Source organism: Sinocyclocheilus grahami, unplaced genomic scaffold (genome assembly GCF_001515645.1).
Source record: "Sinocyclocheilus grahami isolate Dianchi unplaced genomic scaffold, SAMN03320097.WGS_v1.1 scaffold38.1, whole genome shotgun sequence".
NCBI classification, from domain to species: Eukaryota; Metazoa; Chordata; class Actinopteri; order Cypriniformes; family Cyprinidae; genus Sinocyclocheilus; species Sinocyclocheilus grahami.
In genome coordinates this window covers 11,945-34,282 of record NW_015505217.1, presented here as the reverse complement: position 1 = coordinate 34,282, position 22,338 = coordinate 11,945, and the positions used below count along the sequence as shown (strand labels likewise).

Here is a 22,338-nt window from a genome sequence, read left to right as displayed (position 1 = left end):
TTTCTAAAATTTTAGACATGAAAGGAAGATTTGAGATGGGTCTGTAATTTGCCAGTTCACTAGGATCTAGTTGTGGTTTCTTAATAAGAGGCTTAATAACCGCCAGCTTGAATGGTTTTGGGACATGACCTAAAGACAACGACGAGTTAATAATATCGAGAAATGGTTCTTCTGCTACAGGTAACAACTCTTTCAGTAATTTAGTGGGTACAGTATCTAACAGGCATGTTGTTGGTTTAGATGCAGTGATACGTTTATTTAGCTCTTCCTGTCCTATAGTTGTAAAGCACTGCAGTTTATCTTTTGGTGCTATGAATGAAGCTGAAGTATTAGACGCTGTAGAATCTACATTTGCTATTGTTTTTCTGATGTTATCTATTTTATCAGTGAAGAAATTCATAAAGTCATTACTATTAAACTGTGAGGGAATATTTAGATCGGGTGGTGTCTGGTTATTTGTTAATATAGCCACTGTGCTAAATAAAAACCTTGGATTGTTTTGGTCATTTTGATTAATTAATCGGCTAAAATGTGATTAATTAGATTTAAAATATTCATCAATTGACAGTCAGCTAATACTTGCATCTTAAATCAATACTATGGCATAATCCAAAGGCAAATAGGAACAGTACTCGATTCAATAGCCTTTCAGCAGAGTTGTGTACTCAGAGGTTCATCTCGCCCAGTTTGACATGTTTAAGGGTTAATTCTTTGAAACTTCTTACGACTGTAGATCTTTCTGGTTGCAACAGCAAACATATGGGAAGTATTTAAATGTGTAAACATTGTCTTTTCTATTCTCACTGTTTGCTAAGTGTCAGAGTCCTCGTATTGAAGGATGAATTTGACTGCGTATTAAAGTACGTCAATAGCATTATTAAATTATTCAAAAGGTCCCTTAAACAACAGACTATGCTTTTTGGTCAATATCTTGGGTGTGTGTTGGTATTACATACCTGAAAAAAGAATTTGATATGTATTTAGCATAATATGTGACCCTGGACCACAAAACCATAAGGGTCAATTTTTCGAAATTGAGATTTTAGAGTTGGGTACCGATTGGCACCGGTACCTATAGGCAGGGGCATGTCTATCAAAGGCAAATAGGAACAGTACTCGATTCAATAGCCTTTCAGCAGAGTTGTGTACTCAGAGCTTCGTCTCGCCCAGTTTGACATGTTTAAGGGTTAATTCTTTGAAACTTTTTACGACTGTAGATCTTTCTGGTTGCAACAGCAAACATATGGGAAGTATTTAAATGTGTAAACATTGTCTTTTCTATTCTAACTGTTTGCTAAGTGTCAGAGTCCTCGTATTGAAGGATGAATTTGACTGCGTATTAAAGTACGTCAATAGCATTATTAAATTATTCAAAAGGTCCCTTAAACAACAGACTGTGCTTTTTGGTCAATATATTGGGTGTGTGTTGATATTACATACCTGAAAAAAGAATTTGATATGTATTTAGCATAATATGTGACCCTGGACCACAAAACCATAAGGGTCAATTTTTTGAAATTGAGATTTTAGAGTTGGGTACCGATTGGCACCGGTACCTATAGGCAGGGGCATGTCTACGTGGTGGCACCGGCCCCCCCTGAAATTTGGCTGCCACCCCAGGTGCCCCCCCTACCAGATGTCTTGCGATAGGCTTGTTTTTAGTAAATTTCTAACTGCATCTGGCAGTGGCGGATCCTGGCATGTGTAGGCAGCTGCCTAGGGCCGCTTTCTTCTCTTCTTATTCTGGAGCTAATTTGGTTCTCGAAAAAGGCAGTCCGGTACTAAAATCGCACCCAGTTCCGGCGGTGCGAAAACGCCAAAAAGTGGGTAGTTCCACAATTAGTTCCGAATCAGAACGCAGATTTCGGTGCCACTTAAATGCCTGAGCGATCGATTGAAATAGGCTATTTGTCCTGGTTCTCCGAAATGGACGTAAGAAGCATGGGCGTCGATAGGCCATTTTTAGCGGGGCTATAGCGATTAGCTCCGTAAACTGTACACAAATTCGTGATCGCCTCAGAGTCAGTCCCCTTTAAAGGAGACATATTATGCCCCTTTTTACAATATTTAATATACCGTATTGGCCCGAATATAATCAGAATCAGAATCAGAATGAGCTTTATTTCCAGGTATGTTTACACATACGAGGAATTTGTTTTCGTGACAGAAGCTTCCACAGTGTAACAGAATGACAGTGACAGAACAAAAAAACAGATAATAAAAAATAAAAAAAGTAAAATAAGGAATAAACAATATACAAATCGACAATTGTATGTAGTTATATAACAATAGACAGTTGTATGTACAGGTATATTATGTGCAAATTGAAATGTAGACTGAGAATGTGTGTTAGATAAATAAGTGTATGAGTGAATAATTAATGTGTGTTCCACAGTTATTGTCAAGTGTTCATGAGATGGATGGCCTGAGGGAAGAAACTGTTCCTGTGTCTGGCAATTCTGGTACTCAGAGCTCTGTAGCGTCGACCAGATGGCAACAGTTCAAAGAGGGAGTGTGCTGGATGTGAGGGGTCCATAGTGATTCTGCCAGCCCTTTTGCTCACTCTGGATGAGTACAGGTCTTGGAGAGAAGGGAGGGTTGTACCAACGATTCGCTCAGCAGTTTTTCAAAAGACTTCATGACCACAGACATTAGAGTCACAGGCCTGTAGTCATTAAGTCCTGTAAATTTGGATTTCTTTGGGATGGGGATGATGGTGGAGCGTTTGAAGCATGAAGGGACTTCGCACAGCTCCAGTGATCTGTTGAAGATCTGTGTGAAGATGGGGGCCAGCTGGTCAGCACAGGATTTCAGACAGACTGGTGAAACACAATCTGGGCCTGGTGTTTTTTTCCTTTTCTGTTTAAGACGACCCTGATTATAAGACGACCCCCCCTTTTTCCAGATGTACCTTTTGGAATAAGGCTTTTTAAAAACCAAATCAGTTTTTTTCTTAGTAAAACACATTTTGTTCAATTATTTTTATATTGCATATTTTTCCTATTTTAAATTTTTTTTTTGAAAGTATGGTAAAAACTGGTCAAATGTACCAACAATCACATTTAAAAAATATACACTTTTTGATATACCATTAAAAAAAACAAAAAACAGGTAGCCCGATCTGTGTGGCAGCAGCAATATACAGTAACTAAATCAATAAATCCACTGCTCTGTTGTCTCCTCTGAGGCTGGGACTGTAAACAGTGTTCTGTGCTCGTCTGTGCAGCCAAAGACAGAACAGTTAGCATGTTTTGCTCAAAGTTTCGTCATGGGATTAGAGCTGCTACACCGTTGTAGCTTGCGAAAACACAATAATGGTGCAGTGGATGTAAATTTACAGATTAAGGGGCGGAAATATTATAATGAGATCCCTTTGCCATGTCACCAAGGGAGCGAAATCAGATGCCCTTGTTTTCTCAGACGCTTGCAGAAAAAGGCTTCTCAAAACAAAGTTACTGAGTTAATCTTTTTCACGTTTCCTTGGTTGGTAGATGCACTGGGATTTGTCTCCTCTGAGGCTGGGACTGTAAACAGTGTTCTGTGCTCGTCTGTGCAGCCAAAGACAGAACAGTTAGCATGTTTTGCTCAAAGTTTCGTCATGGGATTAGAGCTGCTACACCGTTGTCGCTTGCGAAAACACAATAATGGTGCCGTGGGTGTAAATTTACAGATTAAGGGGCGGAAATATTATAATGAGATCCCTTTGCCATGTCACCAAGGGAGCGAAATCAGATGCCCTTGTTTTCTCAGACGCTTGCAGAAAAAGGCTTCTCAAAACAAAGTTACTGAGTTAATCTTTTTCACGTTTCCTTGGTTGGTAGATGCACTGGGATCCTGATTATAGCACTTAAAACCTGAAAAAGTCAGATTCTTTGTCATATATACAGTTTACAAAAGGTCACGAGGGAGCGATCGGTTTCCCATCTAACATTACTGTAAAGATTTCACTGTGTTCAACCCTCATCACACCACAGCTGTTTCCTCCAGCGAAAATCTAGCCCTCAACACATATGAACACATACTTTATAAAACGATCATGTTGCTATTTTCATTTGAAAATGTTATATTTAATATATAACATATTACAGTGCATGTGGCATACTATACACATTCACAGAACTGATTAAAGACAGTGACAGACAGCACTCAATTCACTAATTTTAACTAAATATCAGAGTGATTGACAGAGATACAGTAGAAACATTATGTGTGGTTTTGTATTAAATATTGTTTTGTATTAAATAATGACCCAGATCGTGAAATATATTTATTAGCCTTAGAGTAAGGGATGCACAACTCGGGAAATGAGAGCATCCTAGGAGCATGTGAATGTTATGTATATTTATTTTTAATGTTCTTTAATGTTATCCATTGTTTATTGTGTGGCTCTTTTTTTAAAGTATCGGTTCAGGCACCGGTACCGTTTTAAAAGTATCGATTTGGTACCCATATCGTAAAAAACCCAATCGATACCAAACCCTATATCATCTGAAAATTGAATAAGTAAGCTTTCCATTGATGTATGGTTTGTTAGGATGGGACAATATTTGGCTGAGATACAACTATTTGAAAATCTGGAATCTGAGGGTGCAAAAAATTATTTTGAATATTGAGAAAATCGCCTTTAAAGCTGTCTAAATGAAGTCCTTAGCAATGCATATTACTAATCAAAAATTAAGTTTTTATATATTTATGGTAGGAAATATACTAAATATATGGAACATGATCTTTACTTAATATCCTAATGATTTTTGGCATAAAAGAAAAATCTATCATTTTGACCCATACAATGTATTTTTGGCTATCGCTACAAATATCCCTGTGCTACTTAAGACTGGTTTTGTGGTCCAGGGTCACATATATGCTCAGGTCTTAAAGTTGTCTTTTAAAACAAAAAGGTTCCAATATATGTTACTTAAAAATATTGTATAATATGAAAAAATTACAAAGTAGGGAAGTCTAAATTCTCTTTAGTTTCAGCTTCATTTTTGTTTTCCGATGTAAGCTTCTTGTGTGTTTCTTTGTCATTATTCATTGAGTGCTTTGCATGCATGTTTGATGGTAATTTGTTAACAATAGTTTATGCAGGGGTGCCAAATCCTGTTTCTGGAGATCTACCTTACGGCAGAGTTTGATTCCAACCCTGCTTCAACACAACTGTCTTTGAGTATGTTTCTGAATATTTTGGTGCATGTGTGTTTGATTAGAACTTAACTTTGCAGTAAGGTGGATCTACAGGAACAGGTTTAATGCATTGAGTATCATGTTCTTTACAGCATTTATTCATATAGGTTAATGTTAATTCATAAATAAACATTTGTTCATTGTTAATTCAGGTTTGTTCATAAACTTTGAAGTTTAATTGGAATTACATGAAACATTACAATAAAAAAAAAACATATTAGCATATGTAGGAATAAATATTATTAACCAAGATGCTGTGAAAGTATTGTTTAATGTTAGCTGATGCTAAGTGCTGATGCCAGTTTTCTATTTCCTGATCATTTTGGGAGAGAAAAAAAGTCCATTATACAGTTTTTTTTTTGCCATTTATTTTGCTTTATTATAGTCATCACTCATTTCACAAAAATTTAATGTAAAGAATTTTATTTTGCATTGCTAAAGAAGAAACAAAATGTTCAAATTGCCCTGAAAATGCCCTGAGAGATAATAGTTATAGAACAAAAAGCTGAATGGTCCCATATTTCAACAATATATATATATATATATATATATATATATATATATATGTTTTTTGCAATTTATCTGGAATTGTAGCAGTATAGCAGACGCACTGAACGGGATCTTTTATCCACTGGTCTTCTGGTTTTCACACGTAACTGGAGTGCATTTGCAGCTCTCTATGTAGACGTAGTCATGATCGATCACACTGTCATCAGAACACTTCAGCTGCACTTTTTTAATGCTGGTTTTCATCTCCTGACAGCAAGAACAGCTGTGCATCATGATGTTGGCGCCCATTGAATACCTTTGTGGATTTCCAAGAAAAACACCAGTCAGTTGAGCATAAAAAAATGCTTCCAATATACAAGTCTGTGTTAAAGTTGTAATATAGCCCTGTTTACAGCTGGAATTAACAATCATTCAATATGAGTATGTAAGTATGAAGTATATTTCACAAGAACTCATGTCAGTGTGCTCTCACATTGATTCTGTGTCACAGTGGCCACTGCAGGAAGTCACTTCTATGGGATGGATGGACTTGCAGTCATTTACAGTAACATCTGTGTTGTTCTTCACACGAATACAGTCCTTGAGCTCACCTGAGATATTAGAGGTAATAGGAGATGATATAAATATATTTTTGGAACAATTTAAAATACTGGGACTTGTTTATAAAAAGCAGGACCATAAGGAAGTTTTGAACAAGGAAACAATTTCTTACAGGTATTGCAACATCCATCTGCATCAAGTTTCAGCGTTCCCTGTAAGGACAAATAGGGCTTTGTTTAAACATCATATTCATAATTAAAGGGATAGTTCACTCATAGTTTGTATTGTTCCAAACCTGTGTAATTATGATAAAGCAACATATTATCCAAATGGTTTTGTCTGTACAAAGTCAACGTCTTTCAAAACAACATTAGAATATTTTCTTTTGTGTCCCAAAGATGAAAAATTCACACAGGTTTGGAACAACATGAGGGTGAGTAAATGTTGACCAAAGTTACAACACCTTTTAAGCTGAATTATTTAAGCACTACACATGGAAAAAAAAACCTGACATGCTTTACCTTTCAGTTTTGGAAGATAGAAACAAACAGAACAAGTGCTTCATGTTTGGAACATGAGCTAAAGATATTAAACTCACAGGCACACACTCATATGGATTGATCTCAGGACAGGTTGGTATGGTCTTCTCAATCACAAATGTGTCATTAATTTGTTGACAGGTCACAGTCTCACACTTGTAGTTGTGCGTGTCTCCAGTCTACAAAAAAAAAAAAAAAGATCTAATAGCTGAACAGATCTGGTGAACTGAATGTGTGAAGAAACGTTTGAGAATATGCACCTTGAGAATATGTGTGGTGTTGTCTGGCGCAGTATAAAAACAGTTATTTAGCTTGCATGTTTCACAGCATTCTCCTTCTTGTTTGACTGGCAGAAAGCCCTTGGAGTACAAAAAACAATTTTATAATTAGATGTTTATATACTTATAGTTTAGAAGTCGATATAATGGTTCATAAGAATAAATTGTAATTATTACGTCAGGGCAAAGTGCACAGGCTATAGAAGCGCACGTGACGAGATGTAGTTGGGTCTGTGGGTCTTTATCCATTAGACAGTTACATTCGATGCAAGGATCTGTGGGGACTTTAACTCCAGGCTAGAAGAAAACAGATTATCTAGTCAGAAAAGTGTAAAATACCAACAGTATTATCTTTTGTTCCTTTTTTTTAATATCAGGATTTGCCCAAATTAACTTTATTAGTTTAAGCAAATGAACCCAGCAGCTTACCTGGTACTCAGTGTTATTGTACACACATACGTCTTTGGGCACTGAAAATTATAAAAATCTATTTTATAAGCCATTAAACCAGTTCAATAATAGTTTGCGCTACTTTAGTCAATTTAAAGAAAACTTGTCATTTGTGTTACGCAGTTCATTTTTATGTCTTAATAAAATATTAAACTCACAATGTAAAGATAGAAATCATATTAGTTAGCCTTTTAAATAATTACATTACTGCTTTGAGCAGATGTTGCTATTTTTGCCATGTAAAAAATAGAAAATGTCATATTCCAGATTCTCTTCAGATTGCATTTTTATAGAAATACATTAAATTACAACATGGACTGATAGGAATGACTCGTTTTTTTGTAGGACAGCTAATTGTTTAACATTTAAATCCACAGAATGATATGTGAGACTTACCACAGGGTGGACAGCAACTGTCTTCCGATTTATTTGCTGCCAACTCGTATCCCACATCACATTTCTTCTGAAGACACAGCTCGAGATCACACTCTAAATGGGTTGAGAAATGGGGAGTCTTATAAATTATTTTTGAATGCATTTGTGTAGGGATAGTTCAATAGTGGCAGTAATTGTGAATCATTTATTTGCTTCAAATTCATTATCTTGCTTGTAATGTTCAAGCAAGTTTAGTCTTGACTCACCGCAGGTTGGGCAGCAGTTTTCAATTATTTTCTTTTGTTCTGGTCCACAGGGCTTTTCAGCCAGACACCCGACAGGCACAGTTTTAATACCAAAGGTCTCGTTGGAGCATGTGTATTCATAACAGCTCATGGTCCATGTATCCCCAGGCTGCAGGAGGAAAAACAAGTAGATGATAGTTAGGAATTAGTGATGATTATGAATAGCAAATGCTAACTGAAATATTATTATTATTTTATATACATCTTGTTTTGCCTATACATACCTGTCTAGGTAATCCATCAGGGCCGATGCAATCTACATGGAGGGAATGAAAATTAAATCAGTGGAAATAAGACGTGAATGTGCATTAATCTAGCAAACAGAGAAAATAAGGAACTACAGTAAGTAAATAAAGCAACATGTCTTACCGCAATAAGATGTACAGGTATCTATCGTTGAACTAACTAGGTATTTATCATCAGGACAGTAACAGCCTTCCGTGACTGTTTGATGACAGTTATTGTCTTGACAGTCTTTCTCCACAAACTTATCATTGTACCTATAGTTTTAAGTTAACAGAAGCACATCAGATAATGAAGTATTACAATTGCCGCACTTACTAATGACTGTTGTTTTGTAGATATGAGATGTGAGCTTACCTTGTACTGCAGGTTTTTTCAACTTTAGGACCACATGCCTTATAGACTTTGTGACTGGGGCACTTGTATTCTGTTATAGAAATCAATGACAATTATGTGTCAAGGTCCTTTCAAGTACAACATATTAAAAAACAACAAAACAAAAAAAAACCACCCAAAAATACTCAAATGGTTAGGTTCATTCTGCTTACCACACTTTTTCGTGAGTTCATCTGATGTTCTCCAGTCTACACAGATACCCTCTTTGCCACATATCAGAGCGTATGCCTCCAGACTGGTACAACCAATAGAGCTCTTTTTCATGTGGCACACATCATATTTGCATGCTTCATAATAATTTTCATAAGGAACGACCCCATGGCATTTCATAAACATACTGTGAAGAAACATATACTAAATTTGACTTTTGATTTCAGGCATCTTAAAGGCACAGTGCAGCCAAAAATGAAAATTCTGACATCTTTTACCATGATGTTCTTTCAAACCTGTATGACTTTGTTTATTCTATTTTTGCACTGAATAAAGAAAGTCAAACACATTTAGAACAAGTTGAGGGTGAATAAATTATGACAGTTTACTTGCATATACCTTTAAAAGGAAAAAACACTTTGAAATAATCAGTGTTACCAACAGAAGTGATTAACATTTTTTTGCTTTTCCTTACTCGCTCTTGATGAGATCACAAATCGTCACATTGCAGGAAATAAATGGAGTTGGAGATGGAGATGGAGGTGGAGATTGAGGTGTTTTGCATCCTGGGGGGACCATCCAAAGCTGTGCCATGTTCACACATGATGGGTCGATTTGTCCATCGGGACGTCTGCAGTCATTTGCACGGTTGTTGTCACAAACCCCTAAATTTAGTTTTAATTATAGTTAATCTGAATTTAGTGAGCAAGTAATGGGACAGTTAAAAGTAAATTTATTATTAACATTCAGGTAGAGAGAATTCTTTTTTTTTTTTTTGCACTGGTAAATGTAAAATGAAACTGACACATGCAGTATTCTTTGTTCCCATCTCTCAGATATTTTTCTATCTGTACTCACCGCACTGTCCCTCTGTATTACCATGGAAGTAGGAGAATGGGAGATTGATCTCAAAACCTTGATGATTCACAGAAATGTCAACTTTGATTTCAGTGATGTTCACAGTTACTGCCATGCCAGAGGTGGTGATGAAGAAGTCATTATTTATGTAAGTTAGTTGTTTAATTTCATCATTAACATAGACCTGAGGGAAACAAGGCCTTTCTGTATTATCATAACAATTATTCTCTAGAGTAAAATTTGTAGGTATTTTTTTATATTCAATCAGAAACCTGTGAATGTTTTGATGTAATCCTAAGACTTACCTGGACCTCTTTAGTGTTGCTAGTCAGCTTGATTTTATAAGATTTGTAGTTCACAATCACATACTCAGGGCAGGCGAGATTATTTTCAATATCACAAAAATAGTTTTTAACATGGACACTGATATTGTATCTTGGGATGATTTCTTGGAACAAAACATAAGTGCAATTTCCCTGGAAAGCATAGTATGTTCCATCGAATGTTTTGTAATGTGGGTCACCCCAGCCACTACATTTACCTGCCAAAACAAATTACACCAAAAGTAAACATAAGGATTAATGACATTTACTTAATATAAATATTTAAAATTAATGAAATGTCCATGAGCATGATTTAAACTCACATTCACACTCATACTTAAAGCAGCAGCCATTGTTATAAGACACCTTCTTAGGTTTAATTCCATTAGTACATGTAGGTATGGCATATTTGTCACACTGTAGAGGTTTTGAGGTGACACTGCCATTTATGCATGTTTTGTTTACGCAGTCTTTAATCCATGACTCCATATGCTAAATGACACAATCAGATCGATAAACAGAAACTAATCAAAAAACTAATTATAATTAATTTCAGGTATTTTTTAAATCATTTTCTTAACAATTAGTACTCCAGTCATCTAGTAGTTATACAATACGTAATTAATTTAGTTGTTTTAATAACAAATAATCATTATAGGCTATTTTTGTATTGTTAATTTTGAAAAAAAAAATACATCAGAAAATTTGTAGAAATTTTAAGTGTTGTTGCATAAGTGTACTGCTATTGTACTCTTATGAAAATACCTTTCTTTTAACTTGTGCACAGTCGTTTCTTGGGGGTGGTATGCATTGCTGAGACTGTATCACTATATCACAGGTGGAGTTGCAGTAGGCAGTATAGCACCAACCTGCTTGATCTGTTCGATTGTAGATGGTTGAATCTGTAATTATAATAAAAGGATGTGCAAAGGAGGTAAACAATAAGAGAGAATTTATAAAAAAGTTGAATGTAATGTAGGGTCAAGATAATGTACACATAAAGGATTAAACAAACTGTAACGTTGGAACATTTTGTTTGAGAGAGAATTGTTAAAGCAGTACTTACTTAATGAGTATGTTTCATTTAAATATTTGCATGCACACTGTGGTGATGGTGGATTTGAGGTGATCCTGGGAGTTGTCCCTGTATCCACAGTGAACTTTGTTGTAGTAGGGAAGGTCCTTGTAGATGTCTTTGTTGATGTGGGTGTTGTGCCAGTAATTGTACTAGCTGAAGATGATATTTCTGTTGATGTAGGTGTCATTGTTACAGTAGATGGTGTGATAGTAGTGGTTGTGTACGTTGATGTAGGTGTTGTAACAGTTGTAGGCGATGTTTGTGATGACGTAGGCGTCGATGTTCCAGTGGTTGGGGTAGTAGTGGATGTGATTGTAGATGGTGTTTCTGTTGATGTAGATGTTACTGTAACAGATGTAGGTGATGTTTCTGTTGACGTAGGTATCGATGTTCCAGTAGTTGGAGTAGTAGTGGATGTGATTGTGGGTGGTGTTTCTGTTGATGTAGATGTTACTGTAACAGATGTAGGTGATGTTTCTGTTGACGTAGGTATCGATGTTCCAGTAGTTGGAGTGCTAGTGGATGTCATTGTGGATGGTGTTTCGGTTGATGTGGGTGTTATTGTAACAGTTGTAGGTGATTCTTCTGTTGATGTAGGTGTCGATGTTCCAGTAGTTGTAGTGCTAGTGGATGTCATTGTGGATGGTGTTTCGGTTGATGTGGGTGTTATTGTAACAGTTGTAGGTGTTGGTGTTACAGTGGTTGTTGAGGTAGTGGATGTTAGTGTACTTGGAGACGTTGTAGTAGGAGTACACTGGTAGTCTGGTTCACAACATTCGACACGTATTTCATAATTATAACAAAGTGATGGCATGCCTTTTGAATTGTCTTCATTTGAACATGACAGTCCAAATGATGTATTGCAATTAAGTGTTTGTCCCAAATCTTGCAGAGACTTTTGGGGATAATTTACAGCCCTACATTCAATCACTTCAGGGCTCTGACAGATAATCTTTCCTGATTTCCACAATTCATCAATGGATTCAGTTTCGAATCCTTCTGGCTCTGTACTGGGTGTGTTGCCATCGATCCAATCTGACCATGTGCATCTATCAGCACAGATGGGAGTTGTTGTTGTAGCAGTAGTTGTACTAATTGTAGATGGCGTTTCCGTTGATGTAAGTGTTACTGTAACTATTGTAGGGGATGTTTCTGATGACGTAGGTGTCGATGTTCCTGTAGTTGGGGTAGTAATGGATGTGATTGTAGATGGTGTTTCTGTTGAAGTAGGTGTTACTGTAACAGTTGTAGGGGATGTTTCTGATGACGTAGGCGTCGATGTTCCAGTAGTTGAGGTAGTAGTGGATGTGATTGTAGATGGTGTTTCTGTTGACGTAGGTGTCGATGTTCCAGTAGTTGGAGTAGTAGTGGATGTAATTGTAGATGCTGTTTCTGTTGATGTAGATGTTACTGTAACAGTTGTAGGTGACGTTTCTGTTGATGTAGGTGTCGATGTTCCAGTAGTTGTAGTGGTAGTGGATGTGATTGTGGATGGTGTTTCTGTTGATGTGGGAGTTATTGTAACAGTTGTAGGTGATGTTTCTGTTGACGTAGGTGTCGATGTTCCAGTAGTTGTAGTGGTAGTGGATGTGATTGTGGATGGTGTTTCTGTTGATGTGGGTGTTATTGTAACTGTTGTAGGTGTTGGTGTTACAGTGGTTGTTGAGGTAGTTGATGTTAGTGTACTTGGAGACGTTGTAGTAGGAGTACACTGGTAGTCTGGTTCACAACATTTGAGACGTATTTCATAATTATAACAAAGTGGTGGCATGCCATTTGAATTGTCTTCATTTGAACATGACAGTCCAAATGATGTATTGCAATAAAGTGTCTGTCCCAAATCTTGCAGAGACTTTTGGGGATAATTTACTGCCCTACATTCAATCACCTCAGGGCTCTGACAGATAATCTTTCCTGAATTCCGCAATTCATCAATGGATTCAGTTTCAAATCCTGCTGGCTCTGTACTGGGTGTGTTGCCATCAATCCAATCTGACCATGTGCATCTATCAGCACAGATGGGAGTTGTTGTTGTAGCAGTAGTTGTACTAATTGTGGATGGTGTTTCTGTTGAAGTAGGTGTTATTGTAACAGTTGTAGGTGATGTTTCTGTTGATGTAGGTGTCGATGTTCCAGTAGTTGTAGTGGTAGTGGATGTGATTGTGGATGGTGTTTCTGTTGATGGGGGTGTTATTGTAACAGTTGTAGGTGATGTTTCTGTTGATGTAGGTGTCGATGTTCCAGTAGTTGTAGTGGTAGTGGATGTGATTGTGGATGGTGTTTCTGTTGATGGGGGTGTTATTGTAACAGTTGTAGGTGATGTTTCTGTTGATGTAGGTGTCGATGTTCCAGTAGTTGTAGTGGTAGTGGATGTGATTGTGGATGGTGTTTCTGTTGATGGGGGTGTTATTGTAACAGTTGTAGGTGATGTTTCTGTTGATGTAGGTGTCGATGTTCCAGTAGTTGTAGTGGTAGTGGATGTGATTGTGGATGGTGTTTCTGTTGATGGGGGTGTTATTGTAACAGTTGTAGGTGATGTTTCTGTTGATGTAGGTGTCGATGTTCCAGTAGTTGTAGTGGTAGTGGATGTGATTGTGGATGGTGTTTCTGTTGATGGGGGTGTTATTGTAACAGTTGTAGGTGATGTTTCTGTTGATGTAGGTGTCGATGTTCCAGTAGTTGTAGTGGTAGTGGATGTGATTGTGGATGGTGTTTCTGTTGATGGGGGTGTTATTGTAACAGTTGTAGGTGATGTTTCTGTTGATGTAGGTGTCGATGTTCCAGTAGTTGTAGTGGTAGTGGATGTGATTGTGGATGGTGTTTCTGTTGATGGGGGTGTTATTGTAACAGTTGTAGGTGATGTTTCTGTTGATGTAGGTGTCGATGTTCCAGTAGTTGTAGTGGTAGTGGATGTGATTGTGGATGGTGTTTCTGTTGATGGGGGTGTTATTGTAACAGTTGTAGGTGATGTTTCTGTTGATGTAGGTGTCGATGTTCCAGTAGTTGTAGTGGTAGTGGATGTGATTGTGGATGGTGTTTCTGTTGATGGGGGTGTTATTGTAACAGTTGTAGGTGATGTTTCTGTTGATGTAGGTGTCGATGTTCCAGTAGTTGTAGTGGTAGTGGATGTGATTGTGGATGGTGTTTCTGTTGATGGGGGTGTTATTGTAACAGTTGTAGGTGATGTTTCTGTTGATGTAGGTGTCGATGTTCCAGTAGTTGTAGTGGTAGTGGATGTGATTGTGGATGGTGTTTCTGTTGATGGGGGTGTTATTGTAACAGTTGTAGGTGATGTTTCTGTTGATGTAGGTGTCGATGTTCCAGTAGTTGTAGTGGTAGTGGATGTGATTGTGGATGGTGTTTCTGTTGATGGGGGTGTTATTGTAACAGTTGTAGGTGATGTTTCTGTTGATGTAGGTGTCGATGTTCCAGTAGTTGTAGTGGTAGTGGATGTGATTGTGGATGGTGTTTCTGTTGATGGGGGTGTTATTGTAACAGTTGTAGGTGATGTTTCTGTTGATGTAGGTGTCGATGTTCCAGTAGTTGTAGTGGTAGTGGATGTGATTGTGGATGGTGTTTCTGTTGATGGGGGTGTTATTGTAACAGTTGTAGGTGATGTTTCTGTTGATGTAGGTGTCGATGTTCCAGTAGTTGTAGTGGTAGTGGATGTGATTGTGGATGGTGTTTCTGTTGATGGGGGTGTTATTGTAACAGTTGTAGGTGATGTTTCTGTTGATGTAGGTGTCGATGTTCCAGTAGTTGTAGTGGTAGTGGATGTGATTGTGGATGGTGTTTCTGTTGATGGGGGTGTTATTGTAACAGTTGTAGGTGATGTTTCTGTTGATGTAGGTGTCGATGTTCCAGTAGTTGTAGTGGTAGTGGATGTGATTGTGGATGGTGTTTCTGTTGATGGGGGTGTTATTGTAACAGTTGTAGGTGATGTTTCTGTTGATGTAGGTGTCGATGTTCCAGTAGTTGTAGTGGTAGTGGATGTGATTGTGGATGGTGTTTCTGTTGATGGGGGTGTTATTGTAACAGTTGTAGGTGATGTTTCTGTTGATGTAGGTGTCGATGTTCCAGTAGTTGTAGTGGTAGTGGATGTGATTGTGGATGGTGTTTCTGTTGATGGGGGTGTTATTGTAACAGTTGTAGGTGATGTTTCTGTTGATGTAGGTGTCGATGTTCCAGTAGTTGTAGTGGTAGTGGATGTGATTGTGGATGGTGTTTCTGTTGATGGGGGTGTTATTGTAACAGTTGTAGGTGATGTTTCTGTTGACGTAGGTGTCGATGTTCCAGTAGTTGGAGTAGTAGTGGATGTGATTGTGGGTGGTGTTTCTGTTGATGTAGATGTTACTGTAACAGTTGTAGATGATGTTTCTGTTGATGTAGGTGTTGATGTTCCAATAGTTGTAGTGGTAGTGGATGTGATTGTGGATGGTGTTTCTGTTGATGTGGGTGTTATTGTAACAGTTGTAGGTGATGTTTCTGTTGACGTAGGTGTCGATGTTCCAGTAGTTGTAGTGGTAGTGGATGTGATTGTGGACGGTGTTTCTGTTGACATAGGTGTCGATGTCCCAGTACTTGTTGTGGTAGTAGTGAATGTGATTGTGGGTGTCTCTGAAGTTTGAGTTGTTTTAGTAGTTTCAGGTGTAGTTGTGAAAGTGAAAGGTGTTGAGGTGGAGGGGCATTCAGTAACAATTCTTATTATTTCCCCATTGGAGTCACACAGAGCAGTGAAACATACACCATTCCCATCTGTGGTTTTGTAAATGTACGATCCACGTGGATATACCTTCCCATTATACAAACAGTCTTTACATTCTTTCTCTGTGACACACTTCATAGTCTCCTCCCTGAAATATGGCCTCTCTGAAGGGCACTGAAGAAAACATCCTAAAAGTATAAATAAAATAGTCAGATTAGACTGAAAAACAAGACACTATTAAAAACGTTTTTTGACACTATGGTACCTACAGTATGTAACACTAAAATTCTTATTTCTTACCCTCAAGGGGAGGAATTTGATCAGAGCAAGTTCCTGAGGGGTTTTTGCAGGTTTTCATGCAAGTGGATCCACAGGGTTTATAGTGCCACTCACATTCTCCTGGAGCGTTGTAGTAGTCACAGAACAAAGCTGCAAGAACAATCACTTGAGTTCAATGGTTATATTTGAGAGTTATTTCATCTATGGGCACATTTATGCCCCATAAAGCTAAGGATTTAAACTTTCTTCTTTTTATTAAATAAATATTGAATTACTTGTATGTATGTACTTATATGTATAGATTTTGTTGTTTCCTTGTTCCAGACACAAATATATGATACTATGGTATAAATAACTACAAATAATTTAATAATTATCCATATTTATTGTGTGAAAATTTGAAAATCAATAAATGCATTCCTCGCCAAGTTATTTGTTTGCATTTTATAGGCGAAATAAATTATAGAAATAATAGGACTTACGGCAAAAGTCTGGTCTTCGCCATGCCACACAAGCACCTCTTTTACGGCATTCAGCAGCATAAGCTGCCACTGCAGTACAGAGACAATCACAGTCACCCCCACTGTCACATGCACAGGTGTCCCTTACACATGCATCATAGTATGGACCAGAATCTACCTAGAGACAGGAAAATCAGACACAGAACTGTAAGGGTTAGATAACTGCACTAGATGTAATGCATTAAATTGTAAAGTACTAAATTATACACATTCATTCTATTTCAGTGATGATTGATTATTTTGTTCTCAATTTGTTACTTACAAGTGAATGGCAGTCTGTAAAGACAGGGGTTGTGATGATTATGCATTGTTTGATAGCCCAGGCACGTCGATGTGGATTTGCGTCACAAGGATGCATCACGTTTGTCACATCAGGACATTTTGGATTCACCTTCCAGCTATTCCCAAAATCTTCTGGATCTGTCACCACTTCTCCATTGTGCTTCATAAAGTCATTGTTCGCATTACCATCAAAGTTTCCACAGAGTCCACACACCTTGCTCTGCCATAGAGATCATATAGATTTTTAGTAGATGAACAAAGCTCTTGTCTATGGGTGTACTTTTAATGAATGCATACCTTTAATTTGTGATTGAGTTGGATCATCACACTTGTTTTTTTATCCCAAATTAAGTTCAAAAGACCTTCAACCTCTATGACAACATATATGCCTGCAGAAGTAATTTTATATCGGTACTCTGTGCCATTGCTTTCAACAACCTTCACATCTTCCTCCTCAGATAAAATCATCTCGTATTTCTGTGGGATATGAAAAGTGGCTTAACATGTTTTATATTGCACATTTTAGCTTTGCTAATTCACCTGTGCTGACTCTGAGCTATGAAATAACCTCACCCCAAAGAACAGATTGATGGACTTGGAGCAAATGGAGTTGGTGGTGGCACAAGGGATGTTCTCTGTGACCAGGCGGAAGGAGGGACTGGGGTTCATATCGCAATAATCCTAGAGGGGTTACACACATCAGAGATATTCCAGATTATAATGCCCCAGATAATTATCACCTAAAACCTCTTATATAAAATCTGATGTTTTTCATGCTATTTTATTGCAAGCCTATTTATTGTGTCAGGTATGTGTCAGATATCTGTATATCGACTTTCCCCCCCCCATTGGGACAGTCAAACATACATGGGCGATGGTGTGTTCACAGTCTCCGTGGAAGGAATATCTTCTGCCATCAAAAGTCCTGAAATGACCTTCACCGTAGATGGTACAGGTGCCATAGCACGCCTTTTCAGTACAAGTCCACATTCCATTTGTGCATGTGCTGAAATATAGAGTAAATTCACAAAATAAAAAAACTGCCCCAAATTTTATTTACTTGTTTCTGAAGGTTAGAACTCCATGGGCCTAAACTGTCATGTAAAACCTTGCTACGATCAGTATGACCAAATATAATGAGTTCTGTTTTCTGTACATTTAACCATATAAGATTATTGGAAATGCACCTCTTTACACTATACTTGAAGAAGTGTGCCTCAAGTGTGTCTAAATTTCTGACTAGTAGTGGAGATGTTAAATGATAGTACAAGGATGGCACTGGGATAACATGGTTTATAACAACTGAGATTAGCTCACCAGGTGTTACAGTCCTGTTGAACTTGCTCTCCAGGTGAATAGGTGACTCCATTATGGGTACATGGACATTTTTCCATCTTCACACACCCACCTTTTCCATCAGCAAGTAGGTCATCTCGACACATACACCCTGATGTACACCCCATACTCACCTATTGCCAAGACAAAATTGGTAAGCCATCCTTTCGCTGTATCACAAGATTTCTATTGCATGTTATCTACACTGTATATCAGGTTTGTGTACCATTCAGAGCTGGCATGAAAATGCTACATTTGAAATTGAGTAAGCAAACAGGATTTCATGAAATACATAAAAATGCTGTAACTGATCTTTTCATTCATTCAGTTATTCATGTATTCCATTCTTCCAACTCACACAGTTGTTTGGATCTTGCTTTTCACATGTCCTCAGACACTCCGTTCCTTTTTCTCCATGATTTGAGCATTTGAAGAATGTCATTGGAGCCACACAGTCTAAAAGCACAAAAGGCATATGGATGAGGTGGAGAAAATTAGCACACATCATAGCAGCGGTGACTCAAGTTTGAATTTAAATGGTAGTATTGCGGAAGAGCTAATTGCAGATCACCTTTTTGACTGGAGCAATGCAGTTTGCCAAGGTTACAGGTGCTGTAATTTGAACAAACAGTGCAAATAATTACTAAATCTACCATTAATAGTTAACAATGCATGTCAATATTATTAAATTGTTTGCCATTTGAACTATTGAAAACAAAAAATGTTAAAAAATGATTCAGAAAAAAGTTAATGGATACATTATGCGCAGTGTTGGGCAAGTTACTCTGAAAATGTAATCAAATTACTGATTACTGATTACTCCTTTTCAAAGTAATCACGTTACTGTTCTGATTACTTTATTTCAAAAGTAATTAGTAACATTACTAGTTACGCTTTTTTTCTCCATGAAATTTATGAAATCCCAGCATACACACTCCCGATAAATATTTGTTATTAAAGCATCAACATTCACAGAACACTGTTATATTTAACTAAAGCAAGCGGCTGCTGCGTGCATGCCCTGTTGAAAAAAACAGCATATGCTGGTTAGGTATGTTTTGACGCTGGGATGCTGGTTTAAGCTGGTCCTTTGCTGGTTTAATAGCATAAACTGCTGGTTTATGCTGGTCCTTTTGCTGGTTTATGCTATTAAACCAGCAAAGGACCAGCTTAAACCAGCATCCCAGCGTCAAAACATACCTAACCAGCATATGCTGTTTTTTTCAACAGGGTGGTTCGGCATGGCAGAATGCCAGCAAAGTGCGTTACATTTAAAATCTCTAAAAGACATCTCAGTTCATCAAAATCTCACAAATCTCTGTTATAACACAATAAATATATGCATAATGAATTTTTCATAATGTCTACAATTTGTGTGTTATAATGAGAGCGTGAACACGCAAATTTCAGCACTGCATTGCTCAACGCTGCAAACACGTGTTATAACCTAAATAGAAACTGTGCATACGCTTGCACCTGTTAATCGTTTATATTTTATATTAGTTCATGTAGCTTTTGTGCAATAGATGAATAACAATTTATTTGTTTTAGATATTTTATGTTTAGATATTTCTATTTTGCGGGAGTCCCGTGAATAATTTTATTCTCCCGCATCCCGCGCACACACAAGAGTCTCTGCACTCGCCTATCAAGTCTTGTCCTGCGGGAGCAGGTCTCTAATCCACTGGCACTTGACTTGACAATGCGTGTGCTACATCCTTTTTACAATCTCCAGATTATAAAACACTGCATTCTGTCAGCAATGTAACGCGGCAGTAACGTATAGATACTTCGGCTTGTAACTATACTCTAATTACTATTTTGAAAATTATAATGCGTTAAATTACTCCGTTACTAAAAAAGTAATCAAATTACAGTAACGCGTTACTAAGTAATGCGTTACTGCCCAACACTGATTATGCATCAACTACCCATATGTTAAACTGCACTTTATACCATTTAGCACCATCTTTGTCGAACACTGCTGATGGCTCTATGACCTGGTTGCCATAGTAACAAGGACACTGATCAGCATGTACACAGCTACCGCCTTCATTGAGGTAGGTTCCCTCAGAACAGGTGCAACCATCTACAGGTGTGAAGGACCCTTGGCAGGTGTTGTCTTGTTCACTGAGAGAGCGGCAGGTGCTGCCACAGCTGGTTACCCCATAGGAGTACTTCATGTTCCCTGAACACTTCGAAATCATGTCTGTGTAGCCAGAGATAGACAGAGGCAGATTTGTAACAGAGTGCACATACAGTATAACTATTTGTTAGTATGTGTACTTTATAAAGTTCTCACCACAGGGGTCAGAATCCATCCAGCCCTGGAGAATGACTCCTCTGACAGCACAGGCGTGGGCATAGTTGGACACGGCTGCACACATACACTTCCTAATATCTGCACATTTGCAGGTATCGTAGACACACCACTGCAGAGAAAAACAGATTGAAGTCAGAGTGAAGCGGCTATTCGAACAAGGAAAAATGTAGGGCAGGACTTGATTTTGTCCATCAGGAACTGATTGGATCATCTGAAGTTCTAGATCTAGTCACTGTCCACTACCAGTACTGCTCCCATCTGTTGTCTATGCACAAATAAAAATTCTCAACTCTTTACTGTTGAATAACATTTATCATCTTTTAATTAAGTTTTATGATATCATATAGTGATAGTCACATATAGAATATAGGCTTTACTTTAGTTGCACATTCATATAGAGGCTATTTGAGCTTCTATTATAAGCTTCTATGTGAACTGGACATTTCGAGACTCACACATACACTCACCAGCCACTTTATTAGAAACACCTTGTTAGTAACAGGTTGGACGCCCTTTTGCCTTCAGAACTGCCTTAAAGGGTTAGTTCACCCAAAAATGAAAATTCTGTCATTAATTACTCACCCTCATGTCGTTCCAAACCCGTAAGACCTTTGTTTATCTTCGGAACACAAATTATGATATTTTTTATGCATTCTGACAGCTCTCTGACCCTCCCATAGACAGCAAGGGTCCTTACACGATCAACGTCCAGAAACGTAGCAAGGAGATCAGTTAAATAATCCATGTGACATCAGGGGTTCAACAGTCATTTTACGAAGCTACGAGAATACTTTTTGTGCGCAAAAGAAAAAAAATTGTCTTTATTCAACAATTCTCTCCTCCCTAGCACCATTTTGGAGAGTATCCACTGAACGCAAACAGCGTATGTTGTTCTGTGTCAGCTGTGCCACACGGATAAGTTTTCTATGTTGTTTGTGCTTTGATTTGAAAGAAAACAACGTATCCGTGTGATGCGGCTGACACAGAACAACATACGCTGTTTGCGTTCAGTGGATACTCTCCAAACTGGCGCTAGAGGGTGACGCGGAGGAGACGAATTTTTGAATAAAGTCGTTTTTTTTTCTTTTGCGCACAAAAAGTATTGTGCTTCATAAAATGATGGTTGAACCCCTGATGTCACATGGATTATTTTACCGATCTCCTTGCTACGTTTCTGGATGTTGATCGTGTAAGGACCCTTGCTGTCTATGGGAGGGTCAGAGAGCTCTCAGATTCCATCTGTTGTTCTGTGTCAGCTGTGCCACACGGATAAGTTTTCTATGTTGTTTGTGCTTTGATTTGAAAGAAAACAACGTATCCGTGTGATGCGGCTGACACAGAACAACATACGCTGTTTGCGTTCAGTGGATACTCTCCAAACTGGCGCTAGAGGGTGACGCGGAGGAGACGAATTTTTGAATAAAGTCGTTTTTTTTTCTTTTGCGCACAAAAAGTATTCTCGTAGCTTCGTAAAATTACTGTTGAACCCCTGATGTCACATGGATTATTTAACTGATCTCCTTGCTACGTTTCTGGACGTTGATCGTGTAAGGACCCTTGCTGTCTATGGGAGGGTCAGAGAGCTGTCAGAATGCATAAAAAATATCATAATTTGTGTTCCGAAGATAAACAAAGGTCTTACGGGTTTGGAACGACATGAGGGT

General features: G+C 37.9%; 1 protein-coding gene across 1 annotated transcript in view; it reads right to left on the bottom strand.

The window, feature by feature from the left end:
* Nucleotides 1-5,535: 5,535 nt before the first annotated feature.
* The window catches only part of muc5.1 (mucin 5.1, oligomeric mucus/gel-forming), a 23,916-nt gene continuing 7,113 nt past the window's right edge, over nucleotides 5,536-22,338 (bottom strand). The window contains exons 17-47 of the mRNA XM_016267450.1: nucleotides 20,654-20,783; nucleotides 20,308-20,560; nucleotides 18,923-18,963; nucleotides 18,710-18,807; nucleotides 18,334-18,485; nucleotides 17,884-18,022; nucleotides 17,590-17,697; nucleotides 17,314-17,493; nucleotides 16,997-17,236; nucleotides 16,696-16,852; nucleotides 16,235-16,363; nucleotides 15,868-16,122; nucleotides 11,218-15,732; nucleotides 10,917-11,053; nucleotides 10,475-10,643; nucleotides 10,134-10,369; nucleotides 9,829-10,012; nucleotides 9,446-9,635; nucleotides 8,973-9,157; nucleotides 8,782-8,851; nucleotides 8,551-8,681; nucleotides 8,406-8,437; nucleotides 8,143-8,290; nucleotides 7,898-7,990; nucleotides 7,481-7,521; nucleotides 7,229-7,348; nucleotides 7,034-7,132; nucleotides 6,833-6,952; nucleotides 6,407-6,446; nucleotides 6,167-6,284; nucleotides 5,536-5,989 (exon numbers count right to left, since the gene is read on the bottom strand). Coding sequence (XP_016122936.1) covers nucleotides 5,809-5,989; nucleotides 6,167-6,284; nucleotides 6,407-6,446; nucleotides 6,833-6,952; nucleotides 7,034-7,132; nucleotides 7,229-7,348; nucleotides 7,481-7,521; nucleotides 7,898-7,990; nucleotides 8,143-8,290; nucleotides 8,406-8,437; nucleotides 8,551-8,681; nucleotides 8,782-8,851; nucleotides 8,973-9,157; nucleotides 9,446-9,635; nucleotides 9,829-10,012; nucleotides 10,134-10,369; nucleotides 10,475-10,643; nucleotides 10,917-11,053; nucleotides 11,218-15,732; nucleotides 15,868-16,122; nucleotides 16,235-16,363; nucleotides 16,696-16,852; nucleotides 16,997-17,236; nucleotides 17,314-17,493; nucleotides 17,590-17,697; nucleotides 17,884-18,022; nucleotides 18,334-18,485; nucleotides 18,710-18,807; nucleotides 18,923-18,963; nucleotides 20,308-20,560; nucleotides 20,654-20,783 — 8,691 coding nt within the window. The 3' untranslated portion in view covers nucleotides 5,536-5,808. The remainder of the gene's footprint in view (nucleotides 5,990-6,166; nucleotides 6,285-6,406; nucleotides 6,447-6,832; nucleotides 6,953-7,033; nucleotides 7,133-7,228; nucleotides 7,349-7,480; nucleotides 7,522-7,897; nucleotides 7,991-8,142; nucleotides 8,291-8,405; nucleotides 8,438-8,550; nucleotides 8,682-8,781; nucleotides 8,852-8,972; nucleotides 9,158-9,445; nucleotides 9,636-9,828; nucleotides 10,013-10,133; nucleotides 10,370-10,474; nucleotides 10,644-10,916; nucleotides 11,054-11,217; nucleotides 15,733-15,867; nucleotides 16,123-16,234; nucleotides 16,364-16,695; nucleotides 16,853-16,996; nucleotides 17,237-17,313; nucleotides 17,494-17,589; nucleotides 17,698-17,883; nucleotides 18,023-18,333; nucleotides 18,486-18,709; nucleotides 18,808-18,922; nucleotides 18,964-20,307; nucleotides 20,561-20,653; nucleotides 20,784-22,338) is intronic.